The 20,049-nt window shown below is 43.1% G+C and overlaps 1 protein-coding gene across 2 annotated transcripts in view; it reads right to left on the reverse strand.

Moving 5' to 3' along the window:
* The window catches only part of LOC121678180 (inactive N-acetylated-alpha-linked acidic dipeptidase-like protein 2), a 215,878-nt gene that overhangs the window by 134,330 nt on the left and 61,499 nt on the right, over nt 1–20,049 (reverse strand). For both annotated transcript variants that reach the window (XM_042057472.1, XM_042057471.1), the window contains one exon: nt 9,981–10,494. In XM_042057472.1, the coding sequence (XP_041913406.1) occupies nt 9,981–10,494 (514 nt within the window). The remainder of the gene's footprint in view (nt 1–9,980; nt 10,495–20,049) is intronic.

A 20,049-nucleotide genomic window follows, 5' to 3' on the forward strand; every position in this document is an offset into this window, starting at 1 on the left:
TCGAAAGCCTTGTTGGCTTCAGGGCACCATGAGAAGGGGGAATTGTCTTTTCGAGTGGCTGCAGAGATGGGGGCAGTGATTGAACTGAAATTGCGTATGAATCTCCTATAGAAATTGGCAAACCCCAGGAATCTCTGTGTCTCTTTGATGGAACTGGGTACTGACCAATCCCTGACAGCTTCCACCTTCTTAGGATCCATCATGATTCTGCCCTCGGAAATGATGTAGCCAAGGAAGGAGACCTTAGGGACATGGAACTCACACTTCTCGGCCTTAGCGAAAAGGTGATTGTTGAGGAGTTGATTGAGAACTAATTGGACATGTTGGATGTGCTCCGGAAGGCTCTTGGAAAAGATCAAGATGTCGTCTAAATAAACGAAGACGAATTTGTCCAGCATGTCACGAAGGACATCATTGATGAGAGCTTGGAATACAGCTGGGGCGTTTGTGAGACCAAACGGCATGACCTGATACTCGTAGTGGCCATTAGGGGTGTTGAAAGCAGTTTTCCATTCGTCTCCTTCACGGACACGGACAAGATGGTATGCATTACGGAGATCCAGTTTGGTGAATATTGTTGCATCCTGCAAAAGTTCGTAGGCTGAAGACATGAGGGGGAGAGGGTAACGATTTCGCACAGTGATCTTGTTGAGGCCCCTGTAGTCAATACATGGCCTCAGACCTCCATCCTTCTTGCCCACGAAGAAGAAACCTGCCCCAGCCGGTGAAGAAGAGGGTCAGATAAAGCCTGTGGACAGCGCCTCTTTGATGTACTCCTCCATGGCAATGCGTTCTGGCGCAGAGAGGGAAAAGATGCGCCCCCTTGGAGGACAGGTGCCTGGCAGCAGATCAATGGTGCAGTCATAAGACCTGTGAGGCGGTAGAGTCGCTGCTTTCTTTTTGCTGAATACTTCCTTCAGATGATGGTACTCTGGGGGTACTCTGGACAGTTCGGCCGGTGCTCGGGTTGACTCAGGAGCCGTCTGGGTTGACTCGGGAGGAGCTCGGGTTGACTCGGGAGAACGAACAGATGATGCACAGGAGCTTGAGACAAGTCAGGTGGTGTGGCACGTAGATCCCCATCCGCGGATAGTGCAGGAACTCCAATCGAGATGCGGGTCGTGGCGAGTAAGCCAAGGGAATCCCAGGACTACCGGAAACTCAGGAGACTGGATCAAGTGGAATGAAAGATTCTCCTCGTGGTCACCGATCTGCAGATGAATGGTAGAGGTGGTCAATTCAACAAGGCCTGCTCCTAAAGGCCGTCCATCCAGAGCGGTAACAGAAAGAGGAGGATCAAGAGCAGATGTCGGAATCTCCAGGTGTTGTGCGAGAGAGAGATTCATAAAGTTGCCAGCTGCGCCAGAGTCAATGAGTGCCTGTAGAGAATGTGTCTTGTGACCCCAGGATATGGTGAGAGGAGTTAAAAACCCAGAGGCTGAAAGCTCAGGAGAGGAGTTCACCCCCGTCACAGATCTCCTGGTGCTGGACGGGGCTTGGCTTTTCCCATTAGTTCAGGGCAGGCATTTCGAAAGTGTCCAGGGTTTCCACAGTAAATGCAACAGCGTTCCCTCATACGCCGGTCACGTTCAGTTTGGGACAGCCGAGTGCCACCCAGCTGCATGGGCTCTGGCCCACCATCAGAGGACTGTGGAACAGGGGTGTCATTGACTGGGACCGCATAGGAGGAGAATCTTCTTGAGGCCTTGGTACGCTCCTGGAGTCGGTGGTCCAGACGAATAACCCGGGCAATCAACACTTCAAGGTTCTCAGCCTCTTCCCATGAGGCTAGCTCGTCCTTAATACGGTCTGATAGTCCATGGTAAAATGTTGTGAGCAAGGCCTGCTCTCCCCAACCACTTTCAGCTGCTAGGGGGCGGAACTGGATGGCATAGTCAGTTGCTGACTGGCGAACCTGGCGAAGTTGCAGGAGCTTGTTGGCTGCTGTGCGACCGCTGACGTCAGGTGCGAAGACTTTCATCATCTCCTTGGAGAAAGCCGTGAAAGAGCTGCAAACAGGACTGTTGTTCTCATAGAGTGCGGTGGCCCAGGACAGGGCTCTTCCGGTCAAAAGAGTTATGACGTAGGCCACTCGGGAATGATCAGTTGGATAGGCGGCAGGCTGGAGGTCAAAGGACAAGCGGCACTGGGTCAGGAAACCTTTGCATCCCTTGGGATCTCCATTGAACCTCTCTGGAGTTGGCAGGCGGGGTTCACGGCTGGGCGTGGGGTGGGAAGCTGGTTGCTCGGTGGAGGATGCGGCTGGTAGTGTGCCCCCCACTGGGATAGGGCTTCTTCATGGCGGCGCATGGTGTCTTCTTGGCTGTTGACAGCTGTCACCAGGTGCTGGAAGGTGATTTCGAAGTTCTGTGCTGGGGCAGAGGTGAGCACTGGCTCCGATATGTCCATAGAATCCGGTTCAGGGAGTGGTACTTTCTCCGCTCCGTCCATTCTTGGCTGAGTTTTTCTGTCAGGAACTTTGTTGGGTGGTGGGTCTTGGACAGACATGCAGAGAAGCAGTGAGTTCTGATAAGTCTTTACTTTCAAAAACACAGGATACAAAAAAATGCAGTTCTTCAGTTCAGTGGAAGCTCCCAGAGTCCCGAAAACAAAAGTTCACAGCCAGCAGTCCAATGACAACAAAAAGTCTTCAGTCAAAAAAATCAAAAGTTCCAACAAAAGGTATTTCAGCACAAAAAATAGGCTTTTCAAATTCTCAAAAATGCAGGCAGAAGTCAAAATCAAAACAAGAGCTCAAGAATTAGTAGCACAGAAAAAGAACGGGTACTCACACTGTGTCTCTCAGGAAAACTCAGCAAAGACAAAGAAAAACCCAGGATCTTAAATAGGCTGGTAGATCAACCCCAATTATCCAATCCTCCAATCACAGAAGGGTTTCCATTAACCAAAGAAAGGGGAGCGAGTAAACAAAACACACAAAGGCAGAATGGCGACATCTTGTGGGCAGGTAAATACATGGCAGGCACAAAAGTCTGTAGGACTTCACATACTGGACTCATTCCTTGTATGTTCTTTCTGATGAAGATCTCGCATTCCCTGTTATTTTAGGATTAGACTTCCTGCAAAAAAGCGACTTGCATCTAGATTTCATGCAAGGAACCTATGGCGTGAAAAGTGGGGGGAAAATGACATACTATCCATACACTGACCAGAGAGAGTGGGAGAAAGAATGGTATCCAGTAAAAGGTGCAGGGAAGCTTAATATTTATTATGCTCTTCCCCTTAGGGATACAACCTCCAAAACACCATCTGCCCATCTAAGCATCCTCTCTGACTTACCTGTAGAGCCTAGGCCTGTGCTACTGAATCTAATGAATGAATGGCCATCTGTCTGTTCCGGGAAATGGGAAGAACATCCGTGGTGGAACATACTATCCGCCTAACCGATGAAATGCCGATACGTTGTCCTGCTTATCGAGTGTCCCCTTTCAAGAAGGAAATCATCCAGCAGCAGCTGAAAGAGATGGAAGCTGATGGAATTATTGAGCCTTCTTCTTCTCCTTGGGCTTCTCCAGTAGTCTTGGTGCCTAAACCTGATGGAAAATGGCGGTTTTGTGTTGACTACAGACGCCTGAACAAAAACACTCTGTTCGATGCCTATCCAATGCCCAAGATCCATGACATTCTCGAGTCCTTTTCTGGGGCGAGTGTGTTCAGCTCCTTGGATCTGGATATTGGCAAGTCGCCATGGACCGGGCCAGTATTGAAAAAACAGCATTCATCACAACATTTGGCCTTTTCCATTTCCTCTCCATGCCTCCATACGATATAATAGTCTTCCCAAAATCAGAAAATTGTCACCTGAACCACTTGAGGAAGGTGTTCGAGAAACTCCATTCAGCTTCACTGACTCTCAATCTAAAGAAGTGCCACTTCTTCAAGTCTTCTTTGACATTCCTGGGCCATCAGGTTTCTAGCCAAGGTGTTTCAGCTGATCCAGAGAAAGTCAAGGCCATAGATGAATATCCAAGGCCTCAAAACATCAAAGAGCTCCAGAGGTTTCTTGGATTAGCCGGCTGGTACCACAAGTTTATCCAAAAATTTGCCAATCTGGCAGCCCTGCTGAACAACCTCAAGAAGAAGGATGTTGTCTGGAAATGGACCGAGGATTGTGAAGAAAGCTGGGAAAAGCTTAAAAAGGCAATGCAATCTCCTCCAGTCTTGGCTCATCCAGATCTTTCAAAGCCCTTCAAGGTCTCTACCGATGCCAGTGATGTTGGTCTAGGCACAGTATTGACTCAGAAAGATACTGATGGAGAACATGTAATTGCTTTTGCATCTCGCCTGTTAAATAGAGCTGAGCGAAATTACTCTGTCTCTGAAAAGGAGTGCCTAGTTGTTATCTGGGCTGAAGAAAAATGGCAACACTACCTAGAGGGAGTACAGTCTGATGTAATTACGGATCATGCAGCACTGTCATGGGTCTTTAATACTCCCAAAACCTCCTCACGTCTCGTACGCTGGGCTCTGAGACTTCAACCTTTCTCTTTCACTGTTCGATACAGGAAAGGTACTCTAAATGTTGTCCCCGATGCTTTATCACGGATTCCAGTGTCTCCCCCTGGTGCTGCGGTGGCATCAAGCCTTGCTGTGTGTTGTAGCAGTTCCAAGACTGTTGTTGATCTCCCCCACACATTGCAAGAAATTGTCGCCGCCCAGACAAGAGACAATTATGTTCAGGGGGTCCGTGAACAGCTGCCTCCATCTAATTCTCTTCCTCCAAACCGAATTACCTTTGTTGACCAGCAGGGATTGCTATACAGGAGAGTGCCAATTGCACAAGATGGGTACAAATACCAACTGGTCATCCCAGAGGGCCTACACATTGCATTTTTGCAGTACTTCCATGACAACCCACTAGGGGGGCACTTTGGACGCCTGAAGACTCTCGTTTTGTTGGAGGTTGTGTGGTGGCCAGATATCCGGAAAAACACATGGAGCCACATCAAAGAGTGCTCAATCTGCCAGCAACATAAACCCTCCAATTCCAAACCCAGTGGCCTGTTGCAATCAACTCAAGTGACTGAAGTGGGAGAGATGTTATTGTATATGGGATTGACATCATGGGCCCATTCCCTCGTAGCAGAAGGGGTAACTGTTTTTTAGTTGTCTTTGTGGATTATTACTCCAAGTGGACTGAGCTGTTACCCTGTTCGTGATAGCCGGACACCGAAGTTAGTGAAGATTCTCACGGAAGAGATGTTCACCAGATGGGGAACACCAAAGTACCTCCTATCTGACAGAGGAAGCCAGTTCACTAGTCACCTCCTGAGAGCCGTATGCAAGTCATGGGGGGTAATAAATAAGTTCACCACCAGCTACCACCCACAAACAAATTTGACAGAGAGGGTCAACCGAACGCTCAAAAGGATGATTGCCTCTTATGTCGGAGAAAACCATAACAACTGGGACCAATGGGTGCATGAGTTCCGGTTTGCCATGAATTCCTCATGGCAAGAATCTACAGGTTTTCCGCCGGCAACTCTACATTTGGGACGCGCTCTTAAAGGCCCACTTGACCAACTCCTGTCCAATGCACTTAAGCCCACATCTTCAAAGCAAACCCTCATGGAGAGACAACAAGTGTTGTCAAAGCAAGTGGCTGAGAATGTGAAGAAGGCCCAAGACAAGCAGGCGAAATATTACAACCTAAAGAGGAAGAATGTGGAACTCTCGGAGGGGAATGTGGTATGGGTCAAAGCACATCCATTATCCGATGCCTCAAAAGGGTTCACTGCCAAACTGGCACCTAAGTGCACAGGACCATGTACTGTACAGAAGAAGTTAGGGCCCCTGAAGTATAAAGTCCTTTTCCCTGATAACTCCACACACTGTGAATATAGTCAATTTGAAGCCTTACTTTGGTCCTGCTCCCACCATGTCCAGTCTGGGGAGGGGGGACTATGTAGCATCAGCCACATAAATGGGCATATGATTTGATTAAGGCAGATCTTATTTATTGTTACATATCAGATGTGTTACTAAATATTTAGTAGGCCTACCTCTAAGTAAAAGTAACAATTTAGGTTATCTCTCTTTATACTGTTTAAATCCTGGCCAGGTACTTTTTAGCTCTATTTCTATACCTTTGTAAATCTCTTGCTATCTTGATTATGGGCGTCAGTGATCCAGGACAAGTAAGCATTTAGCAGACGATAGGGCCCAGAACTGTCACTCACATTTTCACTCACTCGCACCCACTTTTCCTGTTCTTGCCCTATGGCTGCGCTTACAGAGAGTCACGTTATGTTTTTAAACGGGACGCGGGAGAAAGCCGAGGAAGGAAATGAATGAATGAATGAAGGAAGGGGTAGAAGTCTAATGGCGTTCTGATATCCTCTAATCGCTTCATGGAATTAATAATGAATTGTCCTGCTCGTATACACCCGTTACATGGGATATCTGACTCTACAACTGTTTTTTCAAGGAGGTGATATCGATCCTTTTTTCCCTTTTTTTCGCTGGAGTTTTGCTGTCTTGCTGTCTTTGACTGTCTTGCGGCAACCTTGGACTCATGGAATACTATAAATTTGGGACTGAAAGAAGATAAGGAGTTTTCTGACGTTACTTTTGTTTAATGGACTGAGCGCATCGCTGGATGCTTATTTTTATTTTTTTGTTGTGCCGCATCTGCAGCGTTTGGACGATATCTCTCCCTCTCTCTATCTCTCTCTCTCTCACTCACTCTCTTTCTTTTCCTCACCCTCACGAGAGTGCTCTAAATAAAGCCAAGCATTATAGAGATCATCTTGAACGCGTGTTTTAATGTACCCATGACGTTAATTTGTTGACAACCATTTGAGTTTGTTACACATTAACACTCATTTCTTTCTAATGTGAATTTCAGATATACACAACTGAATATAGTCAGAAAGGTCTGGTGATAAATATTTTCAATAAGAAGTGAGTAGGCCATCAAATTAATTTATGAATAGGCATGATATTAAGTTTCAAAGAAATGATACCAACCTTCATTACTCAGCTGCCATTTCAATCTTTTTTAACAAGCGGCATTTTCATATTACATTTTGAAAGAGCATCCAGTGTGTCCAATATACTAAAAAAAAGTAAAGTCTGCAATAAATTGAGCTTAAAATTGCAAAATTACAGTTTTATTAGGACACATACCCTTCAGAAGACTCATTTATAATTGCTGCGTTTAGGACGGCTGTATCTCCTGTTGCGTCCCTGATTGGCACCCCACTAGTGAGGTTAATACGGACTGAGTTGATGATTAATGGAAGATTGTCTATATAAATTCAATTTGGCAGCAGCCCAACGTTGACAGCGTCTGTGCAGCATGCATTCATGCCTCTCAGATTCTCAGCTGATGCTGTTTCAGTGTGGAAACAACACGCACGCATCACTCACAACTCAATTCATAATCTATACAACATCCTATCCAAAAGAGGACAAACAGAACAGTATGAGGGTAGTATGATTTCTCTCTTGACTTTTCTAGCAACTTCGGCAAGCTCAACCAAATTTCTCTTCCTTAACAAGCACAGTCTTTCTTTTCTTTGTAGGGAGGGGGGTCCCCACAGAGCCTTTGTTCTGATGTACAGCCCTCTTCAACCTTGCACATATTTATTTAAAACTGCCCGATAAAGTGAGTACCGTGCGTTTGACGGTATCAATTACAAAGTGTAATTAGGAGCCAGTGTCTTGGGGAGATAAAGAATAGCATTAGAGAGGACCGAACAGTGGGAAATGCACTTCTTCCAGGGATTTTGGGTTAATCCCATTTCACTGGAACTGTTTTTCTATCCACACCTTCTTTGAAGTGTAAATGAAAGAGAAAAAAAAGAGAACAGAAAAATAAGAAATAAACACGAATACAAGCTAAGGAAATAGCAGTATCCTGACATGAGTGTATTCAGGGCTAAAACAACGAGAAAGAAAATCAAGCAATGACACCAAGATGTTCTGTATATTTTCCATCATATTGTTGGTATATTAGCGTTTCATTCAATAAGGAGATGGAAGTATTCCTATGTCAACCAAGGCTTTGTTTAACCCCATTTCCATGTTCTAGATACTTAAAGACAAACACGGCTATCTGGCAAGCTCCTGACAAACTCCCAAAACTCAGGATTGAGATGATCATGAGATGATGAAAGGGAGTCGAGAGAGGGCTTGGATCTGAGAGCTACATTTGTTGTTAATGACGTTATTAGCATTTGTATTGAACCAATTACGCAAGGCCTTTCAAAAGAGCCTCTAACTCTCCATTTGAGGCGCCTGGCGGCCTGGCTGGCTGGCTGGTGGAAGCTTTGCTTACTGAATATGGCTTTCCTTTTTTCATTGGGAAGCACTGTTTCATTTACAATCACCATTTTCTTTGGTTAATCCGCTACTAGCTGCCACAGTATCCTCAATCCCACTAGAGCGCAATTTCTCCCTAAGAGATTGCAGGCTTTGTGCCCATAAAGTAAATAATGCAATTATCTTTGTAAACATGTACTCCTCTCCTGAAAGCCAAGCAGATAATGCTGGAACAGAGAGAGATAGAGAGAGTAGAGAGAGAGAGCGAGAGAAAGAGTTAAGACGCACTGGATTCAAACATCATCACAATATTTTGACTTGTCTGTGTTTCAGCTTCCCACCCATCAGCGTGCTTGCCTGCCTCTCTCCTCCTGCAGACTTGCAACTGCGGTCGGCTGCTCGCAATGGGGCTTGAAAAATAAATGTGACTAAATAAATAATGAACATGGCATAAACCACAAGGATTGCTCGCAAAGTCGCCATTGTGTCACTTGAGCCTGAGAACTCAGTTATCTTACTGACACAAATATGCATGCAATCCGTGATCCCTGCCTGAAAATAAAGCAGTGTCATCCCAGTTGAGGTTTGTCGACATTTAATTTCACATTAAGACCTGTTAGGGAGCCTTTCCCCGGCCTGTCAGCCCACCCCACAGCTGGGCTTGCAGACAGCAACACTGCTTGTCACCTGCAGGACGGGCTACGCTCTGGGCTCCAGAACTGTCTTTGTTAGCGGTGAGCAGGTCCCAGAGAGGCTGTCCCAGCAAAGGCCACACCTGTCTCTACAAGAGTGTCTAACTTCCTCTATGAAGGCCACTGTGCACCGTGTGTGTGAAGATCTTTTTTTATACACTTTGTCTGTCCTTGGCCTACCTGTGTTTATCTGTCTGCCCGTTTAAGAATGAGTACTTTTACATGGACACCACAGTCCTGTATTAATCAGAGCAATGACAATATTCCAATTGCATATGTAAACACCTTAACTCAATTGCCATAATAATTGAGATCATATTAAAATTAAGAAAAACATGAAAAAGACCCCTGGCACATGCATTTATTTACCAGAATATTGGGTCAATGACCAGTCATGTAAACCAGTGGTTCTCAAAGTGGGGTCCACACAACCCATAGCCAATGGATCCGCAAAATATTTTGCTTTAAATGATAAAGTTGAGGTTTATCATCTAAAAAAATAATATCTACAGATGTGACGACTGTGTCATTTTGCTCACACCCACATTAACATTTAACTTGAATCATTTCACTCAGGTCACATAGAACCTAGCGTTCCTACCGTTACCTAGTTTGGCTTATTTGCCAGCTAGCTAGCTAGCTGATGAACGTGGAGAAGTATGAGTCAGTCCACACTGACTTTGCCTGATGCACGGATTGTGATACAGTGCCACTGCAGAGCCGCAATGGCAGCTACATCCTTCAAATCAATTCAATGCTGGAAAAAGTTTTTTCGTGAAAACAAGTACTAATGTTAGCAATTTGTTGGGAGGCTGGGGCCGGCTCGAGGAAGCGACCTTACAATTCTATATGCAGGAAAACCCTGTAATTTGGCTCTATATGTAGGCCTATGTACGCATAATGATGTTCTAAGATGGATTCCCATAGTGCTTGTGAAAAGGATGCAATATGAATGATGTTATTAATGCTGTCATTATTGACATCATACAGAACCAGAATTACCTTTTTAATGCCCGCAGATCCTCTGCTGTGATGCCCCTCAACACACTATCCAGCACATCCACATCTGACGGCACACCTGATGTCTGTTCCTCTGTGCTGTGTGTGTACCGTCCGATCACCAGCCCCAGGATGAACACCCCTGCTCCAGCTAAGATGTACTTGACTGCCCAGCTCCAGTTCTCAGCCCTCCTCTGTGCTTTGGAAGCTGCCCGGGTGAAGCGGGACCCGTAGCTGGGCTCCTCCTGGAGGCGCTGGAATCGTCCGTGCGGAGAAGTGGAGGGCTGGATGGGCTCCAGGTCCAGGTCGGCCCCCCCACCTCCTCCGACGGAGTTGCCCACAGGCTGTCGCTCGACACACTCCAGCTGGAAGCGGTCCAGACCGGGCTCCTCCAGCTCCTTCTCCATGTCCCACTCCAGCTCGAGAGTCGCAGCTTGCAGCTCCTCCCTCTCCAGGTCCCGCGAGCGCAACGAGCCCCGATGACCTGCACGCACCTTCCTGTAGGCCATGTCCTCACCTGCGCGCACACACACACACACACACACACACGCACACACATAAGCACACATCTACCTTCAAATATCAGGACAATACTGAATGTATTTCTTTGTTAGATGTGAAAATACATGTGCCATTTCATTTTGTATATTTTAAATCAGTGGTCCCCAAACTTTTTTCTCCGAGGGCCAGCTCACTGGCTCTAAGAGAGGGCCAGAGACTCGGAGTATATCAGTAACCATAAACAGCTTAGTGCTGTGAACAAAGGCAGTCTACCTTAGTTGAATATTCCATTACATTTAATCTATAGGCTATTGCAATTTAATACCATTGTTATCTGTGTTTATATTGCCGTCTTGCCATATCAGTGTAAAATGTAGCTCAAATGAAATAATACTAATAATAGCATTCTCAAAACTATAAGCAGGGAGTCTCAAAAGTATATTTTGAACTCTGAACTTTGCATACACAGCTCAAGTTGTAAACAAGCAATATCCTACAAATTTAAAGTTCTCAAACTATGAGTTTTATGAAGTGGTGGCAGAAACATCTGAAATGACCACCATTCTAACTTTCACTCACCTGATGAGAACTTTGTGAACTCTGTATGAATATTTGAACGAGTGAATAAAAAATATAAATAATTATACCAGAAAGTTCCAGAATTATGACTTGAATAGAAGTTAGTTATTAACAATTAATTGATAAACTTTTAGAATACTTTGAGCACTGATGCAGACAGCAGAGGCCTCTTACATTGTTTGCAGGTACAGTAGGCCTACTATACATTTCATTCCGTTTTCGATGGCAAACGCGAAACAGCGCCAAAACATCCACCAGTGGACAAAAAGAGTATTACATGTGTACTGTTAAAGGGACACCAGGCAAGCCTGATGCTTTTTCTCTACGAAACTCCCCCTCGCTCAGTCTAAAGCTCTTTTCCTTTTCTTTGCATCTTCCGTCAAGGGTTTTCGCTGCTTCTTCGCCGGCTCTGCCATTATACATATGTTTGCAACAATAACATAGCGTTTCATTAGCCTCCCTCTGTGTTGTGGATGCAGGATGTAAACTGATCCTGCTTCGGTCGGCAGGTACGATACACTGAACTTGCAAGTGGGATATTCTTCCTACAGACAGTAGGGGCGGGCGAGAGAGTCTTCATTCGCCCTGTAATGAGTCATTTAACCATATACCGACTTACGAAGATGAGTAATTAACACGAAAACGTTGCCTGGTGTCCCTTTAAGACCCGCCATAGAGAATGAATGGGGGAAATTACGGAGGTTATAGTTTGACGATGTCGTACTCCCGTGCGGGCCGGATCCTACCACGGACATGTTTTGGGGGGCCACCTAAAATGAGGTGGCGGGCCGTATCCGGCCCGTGGGCCGTAGTTTGGGGACCACTGTTTTAAATAAACTGGAAACTGTATTCACAAGCTGAATAGATGTGGACTACAGTATGTACCCACAGCTGTACTGTACTTGTTATTGTAACTGGAAATCTATCTGTAACTATCATAAGATGAAGGTAACAATCTAAATATGGCACACTGTACTAATCATGTATTCAATGTGAAATTGGATACATTTGTGTAATTTTTAGTGTTTGGGTTTTTAGTGTTTTTTACAATGTCAGGTACAGGTATACATTAAACGTCAAGGGGATATTTCCCTTCACTGCCCTGTTAGTGCACGGCAACGTGTTCTCTGAACAAAATGTCAGACAAAAATGTCTTAATCACATGGATTAGACCGTCCAGTGTTTGTTGAATTAAACTGACAAGATCTTCATCTAAAAATGACTCCAAAAAACATGCAAATCCAGTTCTTAATGTCATAATATCCTATATGTTTCCAGATTTAACTGAAACACTTCTCTACAATCGAATGAGATTTACACAAAATTAAGTTAAATTAAAATTAAGTTAAGTTAAAAAGCCATGAATTATACCAGGATAATGCAAAAGCTCCCCAAATAACAATGTATTCTAACACAAAGCACTATCAATTGAGAGTAAATCAGTTATTAAAAACACTGAAATAAATGTCCCCTCCATGTTTGCTGACATAATGAGAGATATTTTTAAGGTTCTGGCTGTTATTGCATGGCCCACAATACTATGACAATTACAGGCTCTGGGATTTATGTTTCTGCAGGCTGTGCCGTAAGGCTTTCACCTCTGTTACTACATAGTAAAGAGTATTCTCAAAGGACACAGTAAGAGCACGCGGGTTCACTGCGGCTCCTAAAAAAGATCATTATGGTTGATGACTTGGTGGGAGCAGATTCATAAAACTAGTAGGCCCCTGTTTTAGTATAACATCTGATTTAACAATCATTTTTACCAGCAGAGCCATCATAGTCAAAACAGCCAAAAAAATCAAGAGAAATGCAAAAGAAAAACAAAAATCCCTCTCCAAGCTTGTGCAAACATTTCAGCATTAAAATGTGTCTGCAGCAGCCATCAAATCACACTGCTTAATCAAAAATGTGAACAGCCACTGAGGAGCCATTTCAGTCAGTGCAATGGCTTAACATTTCAGTTGAGACTGTGGGGGAAAGCCTTGCAATAATAAAAAGGCTTGTGATGACAAACATTTTTTTGCAAACTAATATTCAACAAAGAGGAGATAAAGAAAACACATCTACCATTTCCAACCATTATTTAACATTCAGCATGTTTCAAAGGTTCTTCATCTTTTTGTGTAAAGTAAACGTTTAAGATTTCCCAGCTCCTTCAGACTGGAATAGTTGCTAGGTGTGGAAAAGAGTAATATTAGAGGGCAGCAAAAATGTCCACATTAGTCTTCAATGTGCCAGAGAAACCCCATTATCTCCTGTGGGAATGTTAGACAGCGCTCTTGGCTGCCATAAAGGGGCCTGCATTTAATCTCTGACCCCTGATCAAGGCAGGGGGAACCACTTCTCCACTATTCTCACTCCAACTTGTCCTCATCTCGCTCTCCTACTTCATCTTTTCATCTTGTTCCTTGTGCTTCCTCCTCCCTTCCCCCTTTCTCTCCACCTCATTTTCTATCCTACTGCTTGCCGTTGTTCATGTAGGGATGAGATGCAGGCCTTGCTTTCAGAATGACAGCTGACATTCCATCATGGAGACGTCAGCAATTTAACGCCTTTCGACTCGCCAACAGAGCCATCAATTAGACAGGGACGTATATACCTCCTTTGACTTTACCCTGGTGATTGATGCGCCGCTGACAACTGAAATGGAAGCGCAGCAGTGTGTTAATGCCAGCTTAGCATCCGGCAAAATCCTGAATTTGCAAACCCCAGGGTGTGTGTGTGTGTCCAAAAAAGATGGCATTTATTCATACTGCATTTAGCATTATTAGATCTGTTCTGATTGTTATGTGGATTAAGCAAAATCCATTACAAAGAGTAATGTTTGTCAAATCATTATTCCCCCCAGAGCAGCATTTATGACATGTCATAAATGCTGCTCTGGGGGGAATAATGATTTGTATACAAATATACCTGATAGTGCTGAAATAAATATTTCAGCACTATCAGGTATATATTGTATACAAATTATCTAGCTGGAAAGGTTTATTTAAATGTATTGCTTAAAAGAAACACTTTGAAAATGAGGAAGTCAATGTATGATAAAGTCTGAGAGGAAGAGGCAGTCTATAGACAAAAGATGAGGCCAGTGAAAAGCAGAAAATGTAATGAAGAGGGATATTTCCAAGTGCTGTCCCATTTAAGCATAATCTGCTCAGACATGACCTTGTCGGTTGCTGTAGTTACAGAGCATGAAGTCAGCTGTCAATCAATTCAGCTGTTGCACATTTCACTGGGGTCCAGAAAAACACTCGCAACAGTCAAAATAATGGGCAACACCTTGCAGCTAATAAGCAAGGCTACATATCCATAACTGCAGTAGTACCCTGCGCCACACTGGAGCCTGTTGAAGAGGGAATTAGGAGTAGAATCATTATTGATACAGTGCTGTAATGCTTAAAGTATAACCCTCAATAACCCAAACAAAAGTGGATCCCACAGGCTCTGGCTATGGGCATGTGTCAGAAGTGCATGTTTCAGTGCTTGCTCTCTCTCTCAGGTCATTAGAAGCTATATAGCCGAACCACAGGCCAGCAATAGGAGGCAATGATCCCAGACCTACTAAGGAAGACAGAGGGGAATTGCCAAGACCTTTTCCATTTTCACCGTATCCATTAGTGGAAGCATATGGCCCAGTCTTGAGAATATGTTGCTTACCTCCAGCCAGCCGAGTAAACCTTTATTTTTTTATGGAGTGCATAAATAAAATATGTGACCCCAGGGGGACTAGAGGGGAAGAATGAGTGCTGGTTTACAGATCTTTCAGACATTAAATCTCAGCGTTCATCAGGCATGTTTGAAAATGTCAGACATGAAAATGCCAACATGGCTCATATGTTCCCTTTGCCTCCCCTTGCAAACACACAGCTTACTAACATTATGGCTAGGTTTGTGCTGAGGTAACCACATGCCAATGAGATTTCCAACTGGCTGGTAATCTCACTTACCTGAGAATGTTTTGATATTTAGCACCTCTCCTTCCCATCTCTAATTCTATGGGGTGAATCCTTACATCCAACAGATGACATTCAGTGATCACTTGACAGTTTCAAAATAGTCTTATTGGACTACTGCCTCATAAAATTGCACAAAATGAAGAGTTTTCAGACAAAGTAAGAAAGCTCATGCACTCACACATACATACAGTACATACAAACACATTCACACATACAAACTGTACATATCAATATAATGCTTGAAACAAAGACGGATAAGATCATTTGATTTAGCAATCTAATGAGCAGGAGTTGAAACTGTGTTATACAGCTCTGGAAAAAAATAAAGAGACCACAGCACATTTTTCTGATGTCATCCTATGGTTGCTGAGTGACATTCAAATGAGTTGAAGGTCATATTCAAATTTGTAGTGGTCTCTTAATTGACTGTCAACTCATTCGAATGTCGTTCAGGAACTGTAGGATGACATCAGAAAAATGTGCAGTGGTCTCTTTACTTTCCAGAGCTGTATGCCAGTGCTTATGGGCATTAACTTCACCATCATGTTAAAATGTCCACAAACTCCCATTGGCTACAAATGGACTCTCACAGCAGATTGATCCGAAAAGCTATTAGACATGACAATCAGACCCGGATGCTAATAGTGTGCATGTAAAATAACCACAGTCCACTGTTGAGTGATACCCCAATTGTATTTTCCAATCGATAAATGGTGGTAAAAGCAATAGATGCACTCTAAGAGGAAAATGCTCTTCACAGAGAGGCTACCTGCTTCAAACCATATTAACAAGGATATCAGATCAATTATCAGCACCTAATTCTTTAAGCTAGGAGAGAAGACAATCTAACTTTCAGACAGAGCAAACATTAATTTTGCCTGCTACAAATGTGAAGCCAGGGTTATTGAGGCAATCGATCAGGGCCAACTATAACGAGAGATATTGTACACATTCGAATCAGGCAAGAAGTACAATTGGAGGCATTTGTTCACAAGGAGAAAAACATGAGTGAACATGGCTTTTACCATCTGAAATGAATTAGGACGAACAAACAGATCATTACAGTTTGAATTAGGCTAACAATCATTCATTAAAATTCTATGAAATTCGACAGGCCAGGGGGATAGCATGCTTTCTTCCATTGTCGCAGCATGGTGATTAACAATAGAGCTAATCTCTATGTCATTAGCTTCATTAACACCTAAAATAGCTGCCTTTCTGGAGTTCATGGCAAACCCAAACCACTTGCATCCGTTTGCTCTCAAGCACAGGATGTGACAAAATTCTGAATAACAATGCTTCTTTGAGGCAAATCCTTCCAGAAAGTATTTCGTTATTATTCATGCAATTAAATGCAATAAATCTTAATAACATACAGCAGAATAATAAATGCAATATATGATTTGATGGAATGAATAAAATAACTGCTCTATGTACATACAGACACAAACGTGTATCTGTGTTGTCCGTGGGTCTATAATAATCTAATTTATCTTGCCTGGTCATTTTAATGAACTTTTCATGAACTGCATCCACCCACCAACACTAACAAAGCTAAGTCTTTAATCTCCCAAAGGTTAGAGTCATGGCTGAGGGATGGGTGTGTGCTCTCTCAGCCTCTCTTTAAAGTGGGACCCCCTTCAAGCCAATGGCTAAGTGTGTGTTTGATCTCTGCCATCAATACACCCTGCAACCCTGGCAAATTAAATGCTAATACAAAACTCAACCCAAGGCATCATTTATCAAAGTTGAAGGTATGAGTTTCCCAATGAGGAAGCCATATGCCACTTAATTGATTTCATTAAATTCATGTGATAATGCGGGCTTATTAATTAGCACTCAAGCTAGGCTAATCTGGCAACAGGTGTGCAGTGGATGGGAAATGCCCAGACCCAAAAGGGTCCTTTACCCAGCCAGTGTCTTAATTTGTTTGTGTATAATAAAATGTTTGAGTGGAAGCTTAACCCTTAAAGGTGTAGGTTTTTGAACATTCTAAGTTCCGCAACAATTGAAGGTTCTAAAATTCTATGTTGAATTCAATGAACCCAGATATTCTTTAGAATGTTCATTTCTCAACATTCCCGTCACATCGGTGTGACGGTACTCCTTTAAGGGTTAAAGGGAAACTCCAGTGCAACAGCAACCCAGGGTCCATTTCTGGATGATAACGAGTGGGAGTTTTCGATTGGGACCAAAATGGCGTCAACTGGTGCAGTGTTGAGTAAGACCAGATAATGCATTTACAACTGAATGGCATATAGCATAGCTTTTGAGGCCAACTTCGCTACGTCAAACTATACTGCTCTTTTGAGCCATTAACTAGGCTCAAAAAATCATTACACATCTAGGTTACTATAGAGAGAGTATATGCAGACAAACTGAATTATTTTTTACCTGTGACTATATAGCTTGGTCCGGTCAAAGTATTTACTAATATCAGATTAGACAAGGTATTAAATAAGTCATCATGTGTGGACCCCACCTGGACTGTTTACTGCCAGCAGGCATGTAACATTACATTCATTCAAAGCCAAAGAGCAGCTATTTCATTATGTTGATTTCATAAATTTGACAGTTAATGAGAGATAAAATAGAATAAATGTAGTAGGATAAATTGTCATATTAACATGTAATGCTTGTAATGAAGTTGATGTGTTGGTGTTTTGCAATATCTAAACCACATAAACTTCTTCAGCCATTCCAGTCAAAAACACTGTTTTCTTGCCTTTTCCCCCCACCACAGCGGCTTCTTCTGAATCTGACACGTCGTCTGATATTTCCTCCTTGACCTCAGGAATTGTTGCTGTAGGCTCTGGATGACGTGACCCGTACAACTGACTAATCACTCCCGGACCCTCCCCCTCTCACACACATTGGCCTACACTGTCAGACTCGCTCCTCGTTTTTCAACACGAAATTAAAAACAATTAAAAAAAAAATGTCAACAAATTTTAAGGTTGCACATACCGAGTAGTAAAAATACTTATAGTGTCTCAAAAAATAGTTACAAAATGTGACAATTTTGTCGCCGTCTGAAGCCCCAATTTATTTTGCCCACTCATCTTTACATTCACCTCTTTACATTCGCCTCCTATTTCAACATCCTAGCAACCTTTACTTCACTGATTATTCCAATAACCTCTACATCTACTAATGTAACTAGCCACCCATGCACGCAGTGTCCTCTGGTTCATTATAGTACTCACTCAAGCATACCCACAGTCTACTCAATCAATGAAATCTATGACATTAAAAAAGTATGGTTACTTGGAGTACATTTACAGTGCAGTATTACAGTAAATCAAATCCCACCTCAATACAACAATAAGTGCACCATGTTGTTACTCTTTCTCAAAAATGACAATGCTTAGGCAAATCCAAATCTAAATGTCTTAATGATGACATGCATTGTATTTCACAACCACAGTTTTTTTTTAAGAATGCTTTCTAAATACACTATAGACATAAGTATTGGGACGCCTGCCATTTCACCCACTGGAACTTCAATGACATCCCATTCTAAATCCATAGGTAGTAATATGGTCCCCCCTATGCAGCTGTAACAGCTTCCACTCTGTTGTGATGTATTTTAGAGTTTCTGTGAACATTTTTGCCCATTGATTCAGAAGAGCATATGTGTGGTCTTGCTCACAAGCTCTCTTATAGTTCATTCCAAAGGTGTTTGATGGCAGAGAAACCTGTTCTCTGTGGGCCAGTAAAGTTCTTCCAAGTTCTCTCTTATTTAACATGAAGAAAGCCAAAAATGTAACATCAGCCTTAAAGATGTAATTTTTGAATGACAGGTGAAGTGATGGATTGTTTGAAGTATTGCAGTTTTTCACACATAGTGTGTTTGATGACACTGGCCCCTACACTGTAGCTCCCCAATAATTTGGAGAGCAGTATGTAAAACCCTAAATGTGACTGCACAATCTATTCAACTGACTGCACAGCTAAATTCATCAGAAACATGGTAGACATCACAGTACCAGGTTGGTAGGCATATTCCTGAGTGTTAACAATTTAGTTATGGATATTTGTGAGATACAAAAAGCACTCTTTTCTTCCACATGCTTATATTTGTGGTTTAAAACACATTCCTTGTATACCCTTGAACACTAGAAAAAAAACAGGGTGTTCTAAAAAGCAACCAATTTAACAGCCTAATGCTTCTGTATGTGGAATCAATTATATTAGTTCATTCATTTAGTTGCACATTTCACCCTTTTCAGCATCTAAAGTGGAATTATTCACCACAGTAAAATTAATACACATGGACAGCATATTTCTGTATCCTGTAGTGCTGTGTTCCATTTTTTTTTTATTATTTGAGCCCCTTAGAGAGAGGCACTCTCAAACTGCCCACGCAGACCCTACGAGAAAGTTCTCCAACGGCCTGCTTCTTCGAATAGGCATTGAATAGAGAGTAATTATATTTAGTCATGGTTCTCTTAAATATGCCTAGGCCCATTTGGCAGTGTGAGGACGCTTGTGTCCCCGGCCATCTGGCTGGTCCCTTCCGTTCGGAAGCCCATGCTTTGAATTCCTCCTGCCTTTTTTACACATTTCCTTCTCTCTCCATCTCTCCTGTTCGTTCTACTGCTCTCGTCACTCTCTTCTAACAGCTCCATTCCTCTACTCCATCTCTGTGCCTCCCCTCTCCATATCCCTCACTCCATCTCTCCCTCTCATTCCATCTTTTTCTCCACTTCACTGCTCTAGCTACCTGGCACTCTCCTCCCACAGACGTGGCCAACAGATGGCTCTCCAGCAGGTAATAATGACCCAAGACAAACTCTTAAATTGATTATGCCATCGCGGGGGCATACATTCAAAGAGCCGCTCCTACAGTGGAAAATGGCTGAGTGTCAAAAAACATGCTCCAAACCCCAGGGGCCATTGCCAATCCCAGAATTGTGAAGGAAAAAAATAAAACTCAAAGAGCCAAGAAGACCCCACTCACAATGAAAGCTGAGAACCGGAACTCTAGATTGTGGGGAAGTAATTAATAGACATTAATTGCTGGTTGCATG

Source organism: Alosa sapidissima, chromosome 12 (assembly GCF_018492685.1).
Source record: "Alosa sapidissima isolate fAloSap1 chromosome 12, fAloSap1.pri, whole genome shotgun sequence".
NCBI lineage: Eukaryota > Metazoa > Chordata > Actinopteri > Clupeiformes > Clupeidae > Alosa > Alosa sapidissima.